Here is a 21,139-nt window from a genome sequence, read left to right on the forward strand (position 1 = left end):
AAACTCAATGAGGACCTTTTAATCATTTTATACACCGCATATGTACCAGATTGATCGATTGAATGTTTTACGCCGAATCGGCAATATTTCAGCTACAAATCGGCGACATATGTATCAGAAATGTATTTCAAATATCATTCACATGTCATGATTAATAACTGCAAGGTAGCGAATATGTACATAAAAATCATAAGAAAGAGATCAACATTAAAACGACTTATCTTCAAAATATTTATTGATAATGTTGTTCATTAAAGTTATTTTGCAAAGAATCAAAATAAAATGAAACGTCTTGGTGCAAACCGCACATTATTCGCGGTGTCCTGATAGTTGTTCACAATTTCTCTAATTTGTCCGAACAAATAACTAATTCGTCCGAACGAATTTCTAATTCGTCCGTACCAATAACTAATTTGTCCGAACAAATTTCTAATTCGTCCGAACGAATTTCTAATTTGTCCGAACGAATATCTAATTCGTCCGAACGAATTTCTAATTCGTCCGAACAAATAACTAATTCGTCCGAACGAATTTCTAATTCGTCCGTACAAATAACTTATTTGTCCGAACGAATTACTAATTTGTCCGAACAAATAACTTATTTGTCCGAACAAATTTCTAATTTGTCCGAACGAATTTCTAATTTGTCCGAACGAATATCTAATTTGTCCGAACGAATATCTAATTTGTCCGAACAAATAACTAATTCGTCCGAACGAATTTCTAATTCGTCCGAACAAATAACTAATTCGTCCGAACGAATTTCTAATTTGTCCGAACAAATAAAAATATTTTTTTACCTGGCCCTCCAACGGCGCCGTACATTATATCTCTCAAATCCGAAAATTCTGAAGTACGACTGACTAATACAAAGAAAAAGTCACATGATCACTATCAAAGATGGCGCGATGTAACATGTAAACAGAAACTTTGGACTGCCATCTGAACCCGGAGATGCCAATCATGTCAGTTAATGCGGTAGGTGAATGATGTGGTTAAGTAATTAGGGCGTGCATTATGCAGTGGTTGACCTAATTCTTAAGACATATACTGGTAAGTGTGTCCGTGTGTCTGTTTTAGCTCAGCTGATCGCACACATGATTGTGCTCTGTAGAAGGAAGTATGATTGGTATAAAAATATATTTGATGATAAAAAGATAGATAGTTCCGCTTTAAAAGGATTGAAAGGTAAGGCTTTATGATAACCGGCTACAATTATACCCGTATATGACAATCATTTGATTGTGAAATAACTGGTTGTATTTGTCCAAATACACATGCAGGGGTTCTGTACATGCATTATGCTTGCAAATGTTGCATGTTATGTAACCCAAAAAAATGCAATGTGCCCATTTTATGGAAGTTATTAAATAGGGCTGCAGAGCTGTGGAAAACTACCGGTCATGCCGGCAAGACCGGCAAAAATGCCTGTGACCGGTAAAAATACTATCGATGTCGGTCCAAATGACCGACCTCTTTCTTTGTAAAGGTTGTTGTTTGTTCATTTTGATTAAGGCCCGTCATCGGCGCACTTCCCAGCTTAATTATCGTACCTTATATACGATTGCGCAATACTTTTTCTTTGCACGAGATCGAGGCTAAAGGAAATGAAAGTAAAACCAGCATTGTCTCGCGTGACCTTTAAAATTTACAAACGGGACAGAATTAGGTAGAAAACATAAAAAAAGATAAAGACAGGCTAAATACCTGGGTGTGTAAAACATTTCGACAGTTCCGACTGTTCTAGATTTCGGTTTGTTTTTTTTTCATTGATAATGTTCATGATGGTATCTTTATTATCGATGCACAGAATTTCTTAGACTCATTTTCGAGGTAAAATATAATTCCCAAAAGCATTAATGTTTTTAAAAAATTAAGTTTACAATGCAGAATTATCATTGTCAACTGCCCAAAAGTGATGAAATCTAATATTACTATAAATGCTCAAAACGAAAAAGGAAGAGGACTTGGAGACTAATTGTTATCATTAAGTAAAGTGTAATTGAGAAAATAAATGTTATTAATTTCTTTTTAATTTTGCAACTTATTATTTCGGACCGGCAAAAATCACTTCGGACCGGCATATTTTGTTTTCTTGCCGGTCCGAATGACTGGCTATCTGAAAAAGTTTTCCACAGCTCTGGGGCTGTGTAATCACATCAATATTCTGGTATATTGCGATTTGTCGACAAAAAAATGTATAATTGTGATACATTTTTACATTAACTCTTCCCCCCCCCCCCCCCCCCCCCCCCCCCCTCCAAAAATATGAATCCATCAAGTTAGATGCAGAACTGTAGCTCTCTGCTTGAGGAAAGTCAGACAGATAAAGCAGAGGGCTTTTGGTATTATTTCTTGTAGTTTAGGCTTTCTCTGGCTTTTAGAATGGTATCCTATAATATATACTGTAACGCAACTTTTATTTGTGTGTGAGAAATTTTCGTTCTCACGAATATTTCTCGCCCTGAACCGGTCCTTAAAGCCTCTGTATCTATTAACAACAGATCCAATGAAGGCTTGATTGCAAAATTTAATCGTCACGAACTAGTTTACCCTAGGTAAATTGCGAAATAAAGTTGTCGTGAATAAAAGTTGGTTTACAGTAATACATGTATATTAAACTCAGAATTTTGATACTTTATTAACCTTTTTATGTTCCAAAACAGTCCTGTATATAGTTTTGTAATGTCGGTTTAAAAGAGTTCCATTTCGACGTCCTTAACCACAAATGGTCTTTTGTAAGTGTTGAAAAGTAAATAAATTATCAACACATTGGAGTTCAATGTATGACTATAATTATAAAATACCATTTTGAAAGCTGGAGAAAGTATAAACTACAAGAAATATTTTAATAATACCCGAAGTGAGTGACAAAAAATCAGCGGCATAAAACGAAGGTTTTTACAATGCTTGGATCTGTAGCTTGCTTAATCTGTCCGAATTTTCTCAAGCAGAGAGCTACAGTTCTGCAGCTACCATCAAGTTAGTCTATGCATAATGTGATCAAGTTAGTTGTTCTGCATGGAAAATTTGATAAAACATGTAACAATGTAGTTGCATTTTAAAAATTGATGTTTATTAAGAATTTTTCTAAAAAGAAAAGTTGTAATTAATTTCCAATTAAATTAAATCATTATTTTTCCCTGTAGACAACAAATGACATGGTCAGTGTGAGTGGTGCTCGGGAACAGAAAGCCAGACAAGCAGGGAACGCAATATATGGCAGTGTCCACAATCAAAACATGACCTCCAGGTAAAATCATTTATAATTATGTAGTGATTCAAAGTGGGGTACATTGTAAAGTGGCTTACATTACTGCCTTTATCACATTGAGGACAATTTCAGAAAAATCAGATTTTGCATTTTGAAGTACAATTCAATATTTTTTTTCTGATAACAAACTGAAAAGTCTAGAAAAAGATTTTTTTTCATTTATGCCATGATGTTTTTTTTTTTTTTTTGAAAACTTAAGTTCTGATAAATTTCCTTTTGCATTTATTAGAAAGAAAATATCTGCCTTATAATTACCATAACAAGGTCTCTACCTTACGTTGTTCTAATCCCCCTCCCCCCCCCCCCCCCCCACACACACACACACACATTCACACACCCTCACTCACACACAATACTGATACAAATAATGATAACAAGTTTTTAAAATTTTCACATAAAAATATGTCCTGTCTTAGTTCTAGTAGTTTTACTGGTAATGGCATGGTTACATTATAAATTAATTTTTTTTGCATAATCATGATAATATTTTATGGTGAAATGTTTTTTTATTAAACAATTGCACCTACATGTGTATTTATATACCAGAAAATTTATTAAATTATCAGATCATGTTGATATTAATTTTGGTGTGATAGTTTTATAAGAATGACTCACTGATATACATGACCACATGGTCTATACTAGTGTGCATTATATTCAACAAACATAGAGTGATGTCTCAATGACAAAATGTTCTTCTTATGAGGTCTTTAAAAAAGACTTTTAATTAAGTATGAAATTGAAACAAAGAAACTGACAACAAATTTTAACGTACTTGTATATAATGAAATGAACATTGAGTATTCACAAAACACAGGTATGGTTATTATCATGTTAATAGCCAAGGAAATTGAACAGGAAGGTACATACAAGTGCTTTTTTGAAGAGTGTTTGACACCTTTGCTCTTTTCAACAATCAGAAATGTACAAATGTTAGGTGCTTCAAGGCTTTTATTTGATACACTGAGGAAGTAATACAGGGTTCTGTAAAAAGTTTTCACAAAATGAATTTTATGTATCAGAGCTATACCCTATTACTGAGTATATATATGTAAATATGTTGATGGTCATTGTTTTGTAATTCAACTTCATAATGCAAATTTAATCCATAAAATGAAATAGTGCATTGGACTATCTTATTTAAAAATTGGCAAATAGGATTATCCATTAGTATGAAAAAGAAAGAATTTCCTCAAAAAGGAATTAACTTCAATAACTACGCGGTATAAGAAGAAAACATATATGAATGCTAGGAATGTATCCTTAGAATTGAGAAGAAAAACTAGGATCCTCCCGAAGGAATCAAGCAGATCTAATCATGAAAGTAGTGTTCTAAGTAAGATATAGTACACAAACTGTGAGACTTAAAATTGGTACATTTGGGTAAAGAACAGGAACACAAATTTATTCATCCAAAATTGCCTAATGTAAAATCAGTAGTACAGAAGCAATAGAACTTTGGAATAATTCTTTTAATACTAGAGAAAAAAATTACAATATGAAATTATTTTTGCATATTATTTGGTATACATGTAATAACTAGAAAACATTAATTCTTGTGCAGTTTCATTTTACAAGCTGCCCAAAATGGGTAAGATTCTATAATTCTGCTAAGATCTGTTTTAATTCATGATCAGGGTAGCCTGATTCAGCATGAGAAACATTTATATTTATGAACAGATTCTGACTATTGGACGGGGGTTTTAAAATTTCATACACTGTATTAATAGTTACACTTAATTGAATATCATATGTTTATGAAGTGCATGCTCATATGATAGTTTTAAAAATAAATATTTTCTTATGAATTCAGTCTCATTGTCCAGAATTGGTATACTAAGTATAGCATGTACTTATGTAATTGTATACAACTGATATTTAAAGATTATAGCAAGGCAAAACTACAATCTATATCCTTGTCGTGTGACATTAATGATATTATATATTATATTATTATTATTAAGGTCTTCCGTCTTCAGCGTAAGACCTTCTTGTTATTCTTAGGTTTCTTTTTCACTTTTATTATTCTTTTTTTTCTTACCGATTTTGTGCACGCGATTTCTCAAAAACGGCTCAATGGATTTCCATGAAACTTTCAGGACTTATGTGACATTACTTGAAACTCATGCATTTTTTTCCGATTTGATGACGTCACTTCCAGTTTGGAGATATTGTCGAATTTATGATTTTTAAAGGGTCAGGTTGTCCGCAGACTTTCTCAATAATGGCTCAAGATAGAAACATGAAACTTTCAGGTATGATAGACCAAAGTCTATAGATATGTATAAGGTATTTCAATTTTATCGGAAGTTCCGCACATCGGCACTCGCTATGGCCCGAAAATAGTCCTATCGCGAATTACACAATTTTTAACAACTTTTCTACAATATCTTTTTACCTGGAAATATTTTGTTAAAATATATAGAACAAAAGAAGTGTAGAATTCCAAGATCTTTCAAATGATATGTCGAAAAAAGGGCTGGCCCCTAAAATAAAGGGCCTAGAGGGGCCGAAAGTTTTTTCTTTATATCTCAAAACTTATTGAGAATTTGTAATACGTCAAAGAAGCAAAGTTGTTCAAAATTTTAAGCTTAATCTATTGACGTCGTCAAAATGCGTCTGGTGTCATCACTTCCGGCCAAACCGGAAGTATTCGGAAAACGCTTATTTTGCCATTCTTGACAAGTTTTTGGGTAACATATGTCTCTGGGAGCATAACAATTAATTTACCGTCCGTCGTCGTCACTTCCGGTCAAACCGGAAGTAGCAAGAAATGGCTTATTTTTGCATTAATTAACATAGCTTTAGAGTATTCAAACCATTTTTGGACGTTATTTCTCATTTTTGTTAAAAATGAAAGCTACTTCCGGTCAAACAGGACGGAAGACCTACTCGTTGCTTTGCAACGAGCTTTGCTCTAGTTATTATTATTATTATATTATATTATTGTACTATGTACCTATATAATAAGTTGATCTGCAGGTAGTACAAAAAGTGTCAGTAAAAGGGAAGTTTGCAGTCGTATAATCTATTTTGAAGTTCATTTAGAGACCCCTATCTTGCCTATTTCATTATCAGGGAGAAAGAAAACAATTTGTAAAAAAAAAAAAATATTTATGCAAATCAATATAAAAATTGTTTTATATATTTTGTTTGTTTTGAATACTAAATGCTAAAAGAAGAACAATTTTAAAATCCTGACTTTTTCAGAGTGATGGACGATAACGACACTTATGTCTACGGACCCGAGCGAATCTCAACTCACCCCTACTCTCACTGCTCCACCATTTCATCTGTCCGCAGAACCTTCTGCCTTCTGGCTCTCTTTGATCTGTGTTTCTGCTTTATACTGTGGGTCATCTATACTCAGGTAAGGGTCAGAGGTCAAAGTACCGACATCATTATGTCATTTATTCATTATGAATTTATTGCATCCAATACACATATAATGTTAGGGTGAATGCAACAAATATGCGTTGATGAATATTTTTACGGCTTGTCATCTGGTTATTGCTCTATAAAATCAAGGAATACTATTTCAAGTGAGATTGAAATTTTTGCGAGAACACTTTCTCACATAATTACACAAAAATAAGTTCTTGCGAATAAAAAGTTATTTACAGTACTGTTAAGTATACGTGTACATACTGTATGCTTTATAATTGGTCAATTTTAGAGAAAAAAAAACTCCATTAAAATAATTAAGAAAATAAAGAAATTTTCAAAACTACCATTATTTTTTTTCAGCTTACAGGTTCAGAAACTGTTTGGGAGGCATTTGAACAGCAGGTTGCTAATTATGGATTTAAAACCTCACTGTTTGACACAGTTGTAAGTTATTTTTATGCGCCCAGATCGATAGATCCAGGGCGTATATTGTTTTTGTCCTGTCTGTTTATCTGTTTGTCTGTCTGTCTGTTGTCAACTTTAACCTTCACCATAACTTACGAACCATAGGAGATAGAGACTTCATATTTGGTATGCCTACTGCACTAATAAAGTTCTCTCAAATGGCAACAAGGTCAATGACCTTGTGACCTTGACTTTGACATATATGCTAAAAATAGCTTTTTCGACTTTTTACCATAACTTTTGAACCATAGGAGATAGGGACTTCATATTTGGTATGCTTACTCCACTAATAAAGTTCTTTCAAATGACATCAAGGTCATTGACTTTGTGACCTTGACTATGACCTATATGCTAAAAATAGCTTTTTCAACTTTTTGCCATAACTTTTGAACCATACAAAATAGGGACTTCATATTTGGTATGCATCCTCCACCAATAAAGTTCTTTCAAATGACACCAAAGTCAATGACTTTGGGACCTTAACCGTGACCTATATGCTAAAAAAAGTTTTTTCGAACTTTGTTGCCGCCGGGTGCATAGTGTTTCACAAACACATCTTGTTATAGCTTTTAATTATCAAAATTTCCAGAAATTTAAGATACAAGGGAAATTTTTTTTTACATATAATATCTTTTAAATACATTCTATATGCAGCCCTTAATTAATTCTTTTCCTTACATATTGTAGATGGTAGCGGCACTTCGATTTGTTTTGATTGAGCTGGGCTACGCATTGTTTAGACTAAATCATTGGTGGCTTATTGCAGTAAGTACCCCATTATTGCTATTTTATACATGTAGTCCACTTATTCTTGTAAGTTCATGTATCTTCAATACTTCATAGTAGGCTACTTGCTTCAAGTATTTTCAGTACTTTAAAGTAGGCTCATTGTTGTAAATATCTGAAGTAATTAATAGTAGAGTCATTATGAAAAAATTTCATCTGACAGTACTTTATAGTAGACTTACAGTTGGTTTGTTAATAAGTATCTTGATTACTTTATAGAAGGCTTATTGTAGGTGCATTGATAGATTATTATTAGTACTTATAATAGTAGATTTGTCCCTGAAAACAGAACAGTATTTCCCTAAATTATATTAATAATTTGGATTTCATGCTCTTTATCACTCACTTTCTTATAGATGAAGTAATGTTTTAACTTCATGAGTGTGTGGAGATAAGAAAAGACAATTTTTTTAGTGCAGGTGTACCAAGTGTACAAGTTAATATACATGTATTTGTTTACATTGGTAAAAACTGAAGCTTATCAGGGAGCTATTAATAATTTTATATGTGTACTTAAAAAGTATTGTTTACCTAATAAAAAAAAGTACTGCAAACAATGTAGAGCATACCATGTTTAGTTTGACAGTATCTTACTTAGTATGGTATAGACAAAATATGTACCATATTACAAATAGATAGAAAGTTTAATATCTCTGATGCTACTGTTTATCTATGAGATAACATTTGATCTTTTGTGATGATAAAATCTCAAGGTAAAATAAAGATTTCTCACACTATATTTATTTTACAGATTTCCACATCACTAACTTGTATATTTTTGATTGCCAAAGTATTTTTATTTGAGGTTTGTATATAATCTATTACTCCAAATTAATACATTTAATGCATATTTGATAAATTCAGCAAACATTTAAGAAATAAAATTGAATGTGGATTAAGATTTCATTCATGTACATTTATACAATAATTACAAGTATTAATTAACAAAAACAAATACAATGAACCTTTTACCACCGCATCCACACATAGTTTTACATGCACCAAAACCTATGAAAACTAAAGATGTCATATTAGTTTGTACATAAAATCATTCCATTTGTTGTTATCTTTCAGTTCAGCCATGCTGGTAAACCTGAGAACCCTCTGAGTTATATTCTTTTATTAGCATCATTTATCATTACGTGGATTGAGACTTGGTTTCTGGATTTTAAAGTCCTGCCAACAGAGAAAAAAATACTACTTAAAGGTATACTGTAAAAGCAGAAAATTTTATTTGAGATTATATTTTGTTTATTTTGTTGCTAACAATAATCAATGTAATTAAATCCCACATGAAATGTTCACATAAATATATATCGAATAGGGTTACTTTTGAAATGATGAAATTTAATTCCCACAAAACTGTTTTAGATGACAACAAAATTTGATCCCAATGAAGTGTTTCTACCGTGTATAAAACTGCATTTACTTTACCACAATAATAACACATATATTAGTACAATCATATTTTTTTAACAAAAATTTGTTGTGAAAGTTTGTGAATTTAATATCATTCATTACCATGATCAATAAAAAATATAAAAAATTAATGTACTGAGCATAAAATGAATTGATCCTCAAAATGTTTATGTACACATTTTAATTACAGCATAGTTGCTGTACATTTCTTGATACTTTCTATATTTAGGAACACACGGTCAGCCAAACGAGAGGACAAGTTTACTGCGGAATGCAGAGGAAGGGAATAGTGTGCCAGACGATGACAAAGATACACGATACTACTCACCTGCAGGTACTGAAGCTTGTTTATGATATATCCATGAGTCGGTATAAAGTGGGGCCTCTTATACCAAGGGTTGTCCCTAGGACCCGGGAGTTGGGGAATTTGCCCACCTTAAATGATGGAATCCCCCAGTTTTTCTGGTATTCCCCATCAACACCTGTAAGGGGTGGAGCCCCAGACCCCTTTTACTGTTTTAATGCCCCCTGCTTTTTCATTTCTTAGGGACAACCCTGTCTACATTTATGTTCCCATGTGTTTTCTCTGAGTACCTCAGATTTCTTTACAAATATTGAAATAACTTGCTAAAATTTTAAATCTGCAAGTTACTAATATGACCAACTGGTTCAATACATGTATATACTATTGTGACACGATAGCGGTGTTTTTCTTTGAAGTTTACTGTTCTGTATTAGCAATACAGAACGGGACTACGGTGGGCGGAGCTACTTTCCGTTATGTATTAGCATTGTATTTGCCAACTATTCTGTATCTAAAATACAGCACGGTCTAAAAATAAATCTGATTCAATTTAGCAAAAGCACGTACAAATAGTAAATGCTGATGTTTTCCTATTACATAAATTTTGGAGAAATACCCGGTATTTTCCTGAGAATGTAAAATGTCAAAAATTTCTCAATCACTTTTTAAAAACTTATTCCACACAGAATCTACACGTAATTTCGATCCAAAGTAAAAGGAAAATTCGCAATAACGGAAAACATCCTCTGTACGTAATTTCGCTCCAAAAGAAACCATGGAAACGGAAAATTCGCAATAACGGAAAACATCCACTCTCCTCGTGCAAAATCATTCAAATCCATTTTTCCGCGTTTTTATTTTTTAAAATCCTTCTCGCTGACGACAGGCACACGTCTCTTAATGTCGCAATTCAATTTGAAAATAAAAATCCGTGACAGTCCATCGAAGAATTTTCTGTAAATCCTGTTTTTGTTAATCTAGATAAACCGGGATTTTAAGACCCCTCGGTGAAATAAATTTATGATAAATCTCCATCTTCAATTTAATAGATCACAACAATGACGGTTAAATCCTCCACCTTATTCATTAAGACTGACTATCACTCGATTACGTCTACCCCATTAAGTAGTCAAAACTAATCTGACCGAATTTTACGTTTTCCGTGGAAATATATATATACTGCAGATGCGTACTCCCCGTCGGGGCCTCATCTACAGAACTCAGACGGAAGTTTAGATGCTGCAAAGTTATAAAGTGGGCGGAGCTATTTTTGATTGATCGTGTCACAAATCATTTAGAGAACTCGACAGGTTCTGTATCGTAGATACAAATTTGGGGGTGGAGACTCGGGCTCGCGCACCCGACTCCGCCCCCAAATTTGTATCTACGATACAGAACCTGTCGAGTTCTCTAAATAATACTTAATTTGTTTTAATGTCATGCATTTAATTATCTGATAGATCTAGACTAATAAATATATATGTATATATTTCCTTATTTGTTCTGTTTTGTGCATTTCTCCAATTAAAATATATGTCATGGAAAGGTTTACATATTCAACATGCACAGTTCTTGTTTTGTACCTTAACATTGTTGAAGTTAAATAGTTTACAATATTATTAACTTCTTACTTGGTGTAGATAACCTTAAAAAAATGTGAATTTCTTGGGATTGTACGTAGAAGAAAAAAGATAATATGAACTCATAGAAATCAGTTTGTGTGGGCATCACTTTTTTTAATCAAAAGTGTATTAATTGCTCTCATTTGACACACCATAGAGAGGGAAAAATAGCTGTTTTTACATTGCACAATACAAAGAGTTCTTGTACACTTGCATGCTGTGGAGTACATGTAGTTGTCTTTCAAAAACTGAAAGAGACTGCCCCCCCCCCCAAAAAAAAAGAAAAAAACAAAAAAAAAGCTGAGTTATCACTTCAAATTTTGAATTCTTCATCTAGGTCAGAGATCCTGCACTAAATGTCAAAATTTTAACACCCCCTCTTTTCTTTATTCACATATTAATCAACCACAAACATATTTTATTCTTTTAGGACAATTAATGAATTGGTGATAACTTTTTATTAAAAATATTAATTCTGTTAGTAAGCAGCTTTCAATTCTGATAATAAAGCTGACTCTAAACTCACTATGTAAACTAATTTGGGTTCCTAAAAAAGGTAATTATACTTTCATTTTGGTCTTTGAAGTGTTATCACATTTTTTTGCGAGAAAAGATAAAGAATATTATGAATATTTTCTTTGTCATACGAAATCCTTAATTTTTTTTATACCTACTTATTATACAGTTGACTGTTATTTTTTTTCATTTAAAGGCATTTGCTATTGTTATAATTTTGTAAACATGTATGTTACAGTAGATATGTGTTATCAAGAATTTAATGTATTTCCTGAATTTTAGGAAGTACAGGAAATCTCTCTATCTGCTTGGGAAATACTTGTATTAATTGCTTTCAAATAAGAAATTCACATGTTTTTTCAATGCTTTTAACACATACACACTGTATTTACTGACAGCGTTGTTTGGTTAGATAATTCTGAATAAGAACTTTTAATTCTGAGGTACATCAATTTAAATGATTTCCTTTAAGGACATACACAAGGTACATTACCTACTGATAATTTTTCAAGATATTCTTAATTTAAGATGATAGTGCCATCAGATGTTCATATTAGACAAAAAATCAGCATGCATTACCAGGGTTTTTGGAAGATATCAAATTACGAAAATTTTTGCATTATTCAAAGAAATATATACAAAAATTACATAACATAATTTCCAGATTTTTTCCATAAAAATTTGTTTTAGAAAAGGTCAACAAATCCATATATATAGACGTTAAAAGTATTGCAAACAGGTCTTTCATTTAGTGGAACTCTTCACTCCAGGGAAGAGCCCAGTGAAATTCAAACTACGTTGCGTATACCTTAAAACATATTGATACTCAATTAGTAGTAAAATTCAGCAGTTAAATGGTAAACATTTAAGGAATAACTGTCTTATTTTTCGGATTCATGAAGTGATCAATGGATTGGTTTGTGTGATAATTTGCATAAACGCCGAAGGCATTTATGCATAAAATTATCACACAAGCCAATCCATTGATCATCTTCATGAATTCGAAAAATCTGACAGTTATTCCTTATATTTACATGCTTTGATTCCGCCAATCCACGGGCTCCAAGCCCTAGGTGTTGTCCCGCCTTGCACGTGGTTTTTTTGGAACCGCGCCAAAACATTCATGAGGAAATCAATTACATTTACAATTGGTAATTTTATCTCGGACAAAGACATTGGAAATGTAAATATATAATTATATCAAACTATCTCTCTTGATGTAATAAGCATTCATATATTTAATTTTTGTCCAACGCATGTTAGTAAAAAAAAAAAAAAAAAAGAAATGTTAAGAATGTTATTCATGGTGAAGAAAATCACCGCTTTTTCTGTTCTTTGAATTATTGAAAATGCCCATTTGCTTTACGATTAATTTTGAGTGGTGTCTTATAGATTTTAAAGTCTAAGTATAGTATACATGTATTGAAATATCTTAATTCTTTTAAACAAAAGATACTAGATAGTAAATTTTAATTTTCAGAGGTAAGTTACAATTATTTTTTTTCTTCCTGTCCAATTAGTTAACTGACGGTTAAGATGTAGGTCACAGAAACTGGATAGGGGTCAAACGGAGGCGTTATAATAAAATTGCGTTTCTTTGACTGTCGTTTTTGATGTAAAATATTGGCCATTTGGTGTTGTGTATTTGGCCTTTTAATTCCGTAATCGATTGACTTTGATTGCCTCCTGAATAGACGTCTTGAGAAAGAAATCGCGCGTATCTGGAATTTAGTAAATTGAAATTATCAACTTTGCTTTGAATCGGTGCCTTTTAATGAAAAGAAAACAGCGAATAAAATAAACAGTTTCTTAAATGCTTTTGGAAAACGAAATATCCATAAAAGCACCAAGTGGGTGTATTAATTCAAGCAAATAAATATTGGCATTTAGAACCATTGGGTTTTCAAAATATATCAGAAGCAGGGGAAATCTTTATAAGCATTTAATATCGTAATTATTCAATCATGAATCTCTACTCAAACAAGGTAAATCGATCGTGACTGGAGATCGATACTCATAATCAGTAACCGTGTCAATTTCTGGGCCATGATTTTTGATGTTTAGGATTTAAATGACCAATTTGAATCATACTACGTTGAGCGTTGTCGATCTTCAGATTTCTATGTAAACTCTGGGGAAAGCAAAGATGAGACAATATTAAAAAAGATAGAGGTGTTTTGGGATATAAGATTTAACATGTCTGTGAAAACTGGACGAAGTAAAGTTTCTCATCTGTCCTTTATCGACAGGATTAAACATAAAAAAATTACACGGACAGAACACCAACATGACCAAGGTAAACATTCAAAATCTTTTTTTTTCAGTTTTAACTAATTAAAAGCGTATATTTTTTTAAATTCGTTTATGTTAACTAAAAATTGGTACGAGTTTTTATTACTTGATGTTAGACACGACTTGTATTTCCCCTCTTAGCGGTAACATGTATCAGCTCAGAAGCTGTATTTTAGAAGCTCTATTCGGAGTTATATTATTAAACATTGAATTTATTTTTCAATTTTCTGAATGTTTTTGTGGCAGGCCCATGGCAACGTTTTTTTTTTCTTCAAAATACGGTAATATGGAAAATTAAAGTGTATATATCTGGAAAAGAGGGTGTTTTTGTTTACTTTTTTTTTTTGAATTAAAAGAAAACCATATCTCTTGCTGTTGAATCAAAGCTATTTACGACAGTTTTACTTGTTAATGAACGTAAGAACTATAGGATTATGTCTATGTAATCAGATTTATTTCCTTGATATTATTACGTTAATGCTGCAATAGTGAATACTCTCTGATTTTATTTAATACGTTACGTAATTTGGCGTAACATTCGGATGTTTTGCCGAGGAAACCCTGACATTTAAACACTTCATGTAGTGAAAACATGTTTAATTTGGAAATAAAGAGATTAAATTACATAATAAATTCTCAATTGATTATTTAACGTAACTTGTCCGAATATTGGAGTTGTTTTTTTATGAGTAATGAGACTGTTAAATCTTTAACAGTAATATAAACTATTACTTTACTGCTATCTTACGTATTTTGTATACATTAGCGGAAGCCATTTTCATACGTAATTTTATGCATTTTTCAGTTCAATGTCACGATATCGTCTTACAATAAGTTATCCTTCCAGTTTAAAAGTGCATTTTTAATGCATCGCTACATTTTCTCGATGCGTTATTCCACTGACAACAATAAATCGGATATATAACAATTATAATGCCGAGTTCCTTCTTGAATTTTAAATGAATCCTTTTATACAACATCATTGCAGAGTCTGGCTTGTTCGAGCGTTAATTTGCACAAATTTTGCAATATTATTGAGAGGTGACGATATGGCGTTTTCTATGAAAAATAAATTTATACTTAGAAGTGACATTCATTGATTTTATTGAATTTAATGGTTTATGTGGGTGTTTAGAAATAAAAAAAAATCGCGATATAAAAGATTGTGCGATTTTAATTGCATGAAAAAACTAACACTTTTGCGACGTTTAAAGCTCTATTTTTCACTTTCTTTTATATCAAAAGAAAAGCCTTAGAAATCCCAGTAAATGTGGTGTTTTACGGGGATTTGAATTCTAAGAAAAAGCTGACTGTCGATAGAAAGTATTAAACAGAATTTTTCAAATAAAATTCTACAAATAAGGAGTGGTAAAACTGTATATTGTTGAAGTAAAACTCTAGCTGCAATATTTGTGAATAATAATTTGAATTTTCATCCATCGGCATGTTTACGTTTTTTCAAGATTTTGTAAAATTAATTCCCGACGTCTGGGGGAGGGGGGGGGGGGAGTGTCCCACAGCTTTACTTCTTTTACTTATGTGCTGAAAACAAAAACAAAAATGCACTAAAAGAGCCAAACTACTTTTATGTTCTTCAGCATTTTTGATTTTGATGATTTTGTATTTTTGTTAATTTCAGGGTCAGACGATGAGAGTGACATGGACCGGTACCGCAGCGTCCCCGCCTCCCGATCACACAGCCGAAAGGCAAGTCATTCCTCCGTTAACAGTATGCTGATCAGTCAGGTAGATGGCAGAAATCATTATCTACCAGCCTCGATCCCACATACCAGGCTACTTAGCTAATCCTTTCTGGAGCAGCTTGTTAGATTATTCACCTGAACACAGCAGCAAACTTAATACAACGCTTCACCATAGCAAACTTGGTTGAATAATTTGAAATGTAGTGGATTAGTGTTGCACTGTGCACTTTTCATCAGCTGAATTTTTTGATGGAAAAATTGTTGATTTTAGGATAATAGGTTACAGAAAGCAAATTTCCATAAAATGGCAGTTGCATTACCATGCATAGAAATATTCTTGAATGAGTGTCATCTCGTGAAGATAATGTTCAGCTATTTGAATTCTGTTTTTAGGGTTAAATTATCAAATTTTGATTATTTCTAAATGTAATCTTATCAAAAGTTTTATTAAAAAAAAAAAAAAACCTGCAAATTCACAAGCCTTTCACTGAAATAAACAAAAGGCAATACTTAAAGTTAACTAGGCCAGGTAAAATTCTCAAACAAAGTGCTTTAATGGTCTTTAACAAACATTAAAACAAGACAATTCTGCCAGCTAGGATAAGTCTACAAATTTAGACAAGTGCTGTCATGATTGTTAATATTTACATCATATTAATATTTACATTGTATATTTTCTACTTTCCCTCAGTCTTAAATTGATAATACCGGTACAACAGAAATTTTATTAAACTGTTGTTCAAACAGGCGGTGAGCTAATATAACATCAATCTGATTAAAATCAGATCTTGGATGCTCTTTTTTCAGCGATTTGTTGACATAACTTAATGTATTATTAAAAAAGGAGCATCGAGGATCCAATTTTAATCAGATAGGTACAACAGATAATTATTATTGCAGATGTTTTTGATGTTATTTTGATCAGTTTTTCACTGCACAAGGTGTGCATACAAACAAAATATTAGAGAACTGATTTTAACAAGCGGCATGAAAAATAAAAAGTTATATATATAATGGCAATCTGATTTCAATACAGATCTCTACATGGCGTAAAGCGCAGATTGATTAATCATCAGATTGATATACGAGTAATGGATGTCAATAATGAAAAGATATTTTTTATAACAGCTAGACTTCCTGAAATAGTCGTACTACATGTATCAGTTGGCTTAATTTTTAATGTTATATTTCCTGTAGGTTTACATCCTTGTAAAATAGGTTTACATCCTTGTTAAACAAAAGCCTGAAAAATGTACTATTTTATATCTTTTAGTTTTCATTTCAATGATTTAAGGAAACAACATGTCATTGAAATTATTTCACTAATATATGATGTAAAAGATAGTTATAAGCAAGGATTTTAATAGAAAAGGTGTGTGTGGGGGGGGGGAGGGGTTTAACCATTATACAGTATTTCAAGACACTATGAAAGGAATGTGAAGTTGTCAGATACATGTAATTACATGTACAGTACTTCATTAAACATTTACTAATTTAAAAAATTATAAAATAACCCTTTTCTTCCCCACCCCAAGTCTAACAAATGATGATAGAAAGGTATAAATATCTAAATTTAGAATTAAACCTGAATCCTTTTTGTTTTTAATTGAGTACATATGTTACATTATACATTGTATAATTTTGAAATAACAGAATCAATATCTGGTGATCAGCAAATTCTGAAATATGAAACCTAATCACATGCTTTGATAATTTAAACATGTTTAGAATAATTAAACTTTTAAAAAGAAAACTTGAAAATTAAGGTCCGATTTCATCACTTCTATTTTCAGGACCTTGAGTATTTGAAGATAGCTAAGGGTGCCATGGACATGTTATGGGAGCTGGTGAGAGAAGAAGGATGGAATATAGAAAAGGAGAGGGAAGAGGACGTAGTCAAAAGTGCCTACATCAAAAAACTCAAGAGGAAAATCTACAAACTAGAGGTAATATATGCTAAAAAATACTGTATAAATATCTTGAACTCAATGGGACAGCGATAAAGAAATCTAGATATCCAAATGAGATATTGGGGATAAAAAACAGGTGGTTCTTTGAGATATCCACAGAATTGAAGATACATAATATCCAAGACATACATCATGAGTATGTATTAAGTAAATTGATTAAATAATAGAAGTATTAAGAAAAGAATTATTGAATGATGTAATACAAACTGACGTAATTTTGTAATTCTTTATAGAGTATATTGGATATTAGTCCCCATGAACTCTGGAGAGACACAATTGAGAATATAAATGAATCACCAAGTTGGAATCCAACATTGCTAGAAGCAAGGGTATGAATAAAAAAATATATGTATATACCTATTTTGAATATTTGGTGTGTGTTGATAATGTATTGCAGATCATGATGATTTTAAACCAGGTTCATAATACTTGAAGGAAATTGTATGAAATAATTTTCAATAAGCCATGGTTTACACATAATATAGCAATAATTAATACATGTTATCAATATTTTAAAAGAAAGAACATCTCCAATCACAAATATGTCTTGCTAAATACTGTGTAGACTTTTACTTCAAGTTTGTTATTAAAAATAATTTATCAGTTTTATATCTAGAATATGATAGGAATGATTTTATTTCTTGAAATAAACTTAAATTGCCATAACATCTCATTAATATTAAATATTTGCAGACACTACAGGTAGTGGATGATAGAACAGACATATGTTACAATATAGCAGCTGAGGCCGCGGGGGGTCTGGTGTCCGCACGGGACTTCATAAACTTACGACACTGGGGGGAGAGGAATCAGACCCTCTTCATCGCAGTGGATGGGGCCACATTCCTCGACATGCCTCCACAGAAAAAATATGTCAGGTTAGTTACACGTAGCAAGGTCGATATATAAATATGTCAGGTTAATTAGCCAGGTCGATATAATCAATAACAATTTTAAAAATTAATGAAGTTTGGAGTAAATTTATTGCATTTCCTGTAATAAACAAGTGTTAAGTGTATATTACATTGTATTAATAAATGAGATTTCTACTGAAGGCTACTTTGTGAATAACAGAAATTCATTATTTGGATAGGGGTGTAAGTGGCCCTGGAGGAATGGTGTTTCATCGTATTGATGGACAGCCCAATAAATGTAGATTAGACTGGTATCTAAACACAAATCTAAAGGTAAGGTGAACTTCTATCTAAATATCTATTATTCAGTATTTGCTATACACTTAATTTGAATTATTTAAAAGAAAAAAAAGTATGAAATTGGCATGCAAAAGCTTTTACTTTTTCAAAACAAAAATAATATTCTGATATAGAATGTTTATCAAAATATCCATAGAATAAAACTGATAGAGAATCTCTATTTCTGGGATAAATTTTGATTTATTAATTAATTAGAGCATGTCTTTACATGTGTACACTTTGCCCCAAGAATATCTGAAATTGATTATTTACAAATTGACAATAAAATTACACTGTATATACTAATAATATAAAAATTCTTAAATCAGTTTTAGTGCTTTAATCAAGTGATTTCTATAATTATCTAATTATAAATGCAACAAATGTGGGAAAGTTATAGTCGATTAGAAATAATTAATTTTTATCTATCATATTAATATTGATCTGTATATGATTTCTGTTTGGCAGGGCTGGATACCCCAGGCTGCTATTGACCAAGGCCTGACAAGTGTTTTAATGGATTATAGTAAATACCTCAGACTTCATATTCTGGAGATGAAAACTAGAAACATAAGCTAATAATGAATGACATAGATCTACCAAATCCTGTGTTGTAAGATGGTTATGTGATTTATTGGAATGTCTAATTAGTATTTATATTAAGCAAGATTTATAATTAGGAAGTGAGCAATTCATGCATTTGAGGAAAAGGCAGTATTTGAGATGTCCTATTGTTTTTAAACAGGCAGTATTTGAGATATTGTCATATTGTTAAAAGGGCAGTATGTGAGATATTGTCATGTCCAAAAGGCAGTATTTGTCATAATGAGATGTTGTCACATTGACAAAAGGGCAGTATTTGAGATATTGTCACATTGACAAAAAGTTAATTTTAGAGATGTTGCCAAATTTTGTGAGATACATATTGTTCCATTGACAAAAAGGAAGTATTTGAGATATTGTCACATTGACAAAACACAGTTCTTGAGTTAATGTCGCATTGACGAAAAAGCTGTTTTTTGAGTTATTGTCACATTGTCAGAAAGACAATATTTGAGATATTGTCATATTGTAAAAAGGTAGTATTTGAGATATTGTCATATTGTAAAAAAGGCTGTATTTAAGATATTGTCTTAAATATTGATCATCTACTTACATATTTTATTTATTTTAATTCTTTGTTTGGATGATTTCCATGCAGTGACTTGTATATTTATGATTGTTTTTTTTAAATCTGTGCAATTTCTGAAGTTTCAAGAGGAGGAAATCTAGTTGAAATGATTAATTTCAATGTTTTATCTATTTTAACACTTAATTTTATGATTTGATTATATAGTATAATGAGATGGACATTAATTGTTGAAAAAATTAACATGATTTAAAATTCAAAACATATTTGTTTCAAAATAACTGTATTTTGATCACACTTTTTTGTTCCCTTTTTAGAAATTTTCCATATGTAATCAATATCTCATAAATTTTTTAAATTATAATACAATTATAGTGTATCCACTCTCTCCCAGAGAAAAAATGTGTGTATTTTGTCTGATTAAAAAAAATGTCCAAAAAAAAATTTGAGTCATGACATTGAATATAATATTTTAAAAAATGCAGGGCCCTATTTATAAGCAGTTCAAATGGTTTATTTTCTCCCCACTGTATGGACATGGCTAAATCACATTTAGTTGGACATTTTATCAGATGGACAGAAACTTTTTTTTAATAGAAAAAAGAAAAGAGTTTCTATAATTGTTGACATTTAAGTGGCTGTTAAAATGAGGTTTTGGTATTTGAGCAAGTGAGTTTAAAAAATACATAAATCTGTTATTAACCATATACCCCTTCTCTGCTACCCTCTTTTCACAAATGGGGGAGATGGAGGTGGAGGTAGGATTTGGAGAAAGAATTACTTGATTTTAATACAGTTTACTGTTAAATAAATACATAAAATATATTTTTTCCTTTCGCTAAATTGTCCACTTAAACATGTATTCTGGCTTAACTTAAATGTCCATTTACACCTGTTAAAATAAAGTCTGCTGAAAAATCTCCTTCTCTCCATTAAGAAATCAATTTTCCATTTTGTGTTGATTTTCTCATCAACAGTTTCATTTACATAATGATATTCTGTCTTATCCATATGTCCATTGGCCTTCAATTTTATATCCAATCATGTCTCATGTAAATTTACGAGGTATTTTATGTTGT

The 21,139-nt window shown here is 31.5% G+C and overlaps 1 protein-coding gene across 2 annotated transcripts; it reads left to right on the top strand.

The window, feature by feature from the left end:
* The first annotated feature begins 890 nt into the window (after positions 1-890).
* Positions 891-20,650, top strand: LOC134265602 (steroidogenic acute regulatory protein-like). 2 transcript variants are annotated; one of them, XM_062747823.1, is made up of 14 exons: positions 891-978; positions 3,150-3,253; positions 6,485-6,644; positions 7,022-7,105; positions 7,814-7,891; positions 8,664-8,717; positions 8,987-9,119; positions 9,561-9,665; positions 15,705-15,772; positions 17,562-17,714; positions 17,972-18,067; positions 18,432-18,616; positions 18,832-18,925; positions 19,400-20,650. In XM_062747823.1, exons 1-14 carry the CDS (start codon positions 955-957, stop codon positions 19,508-19,510), a joined length of 1,449 nt encoding a protein of 482 aa, XP_062603807.1. In that variant the 5' UTR covers positions 891-954; the 3' UTR covers positions 19,511-20,650. The 2 variants fall into 2 exon arrangements, with proteins under 2 accessions (XP_062603807.1, XP_062603808.1); XM_062747824.1 differs by having other exon boundaries at positions 937-1,053.
* Positions 20,651-21,139: the final 489 nt, after the last annotated feature.

Source organism: Saccostrea cucullata, unplaced genomic scaffold (genome assembly GCF_032062105.1).
Source record: "Saccostrea cucullata isolate Sc308-1 unplaced genomic scaffold, CSIRO_AGI_Scuc_v1 ctg1191, whole genome shotgun sequence".
NCBI lineage: Eukaryota > Metazoa > Mollusca > Bivalvia > Ostreida > Ostreidae > Saccostrea > Saccostrea cuccullata.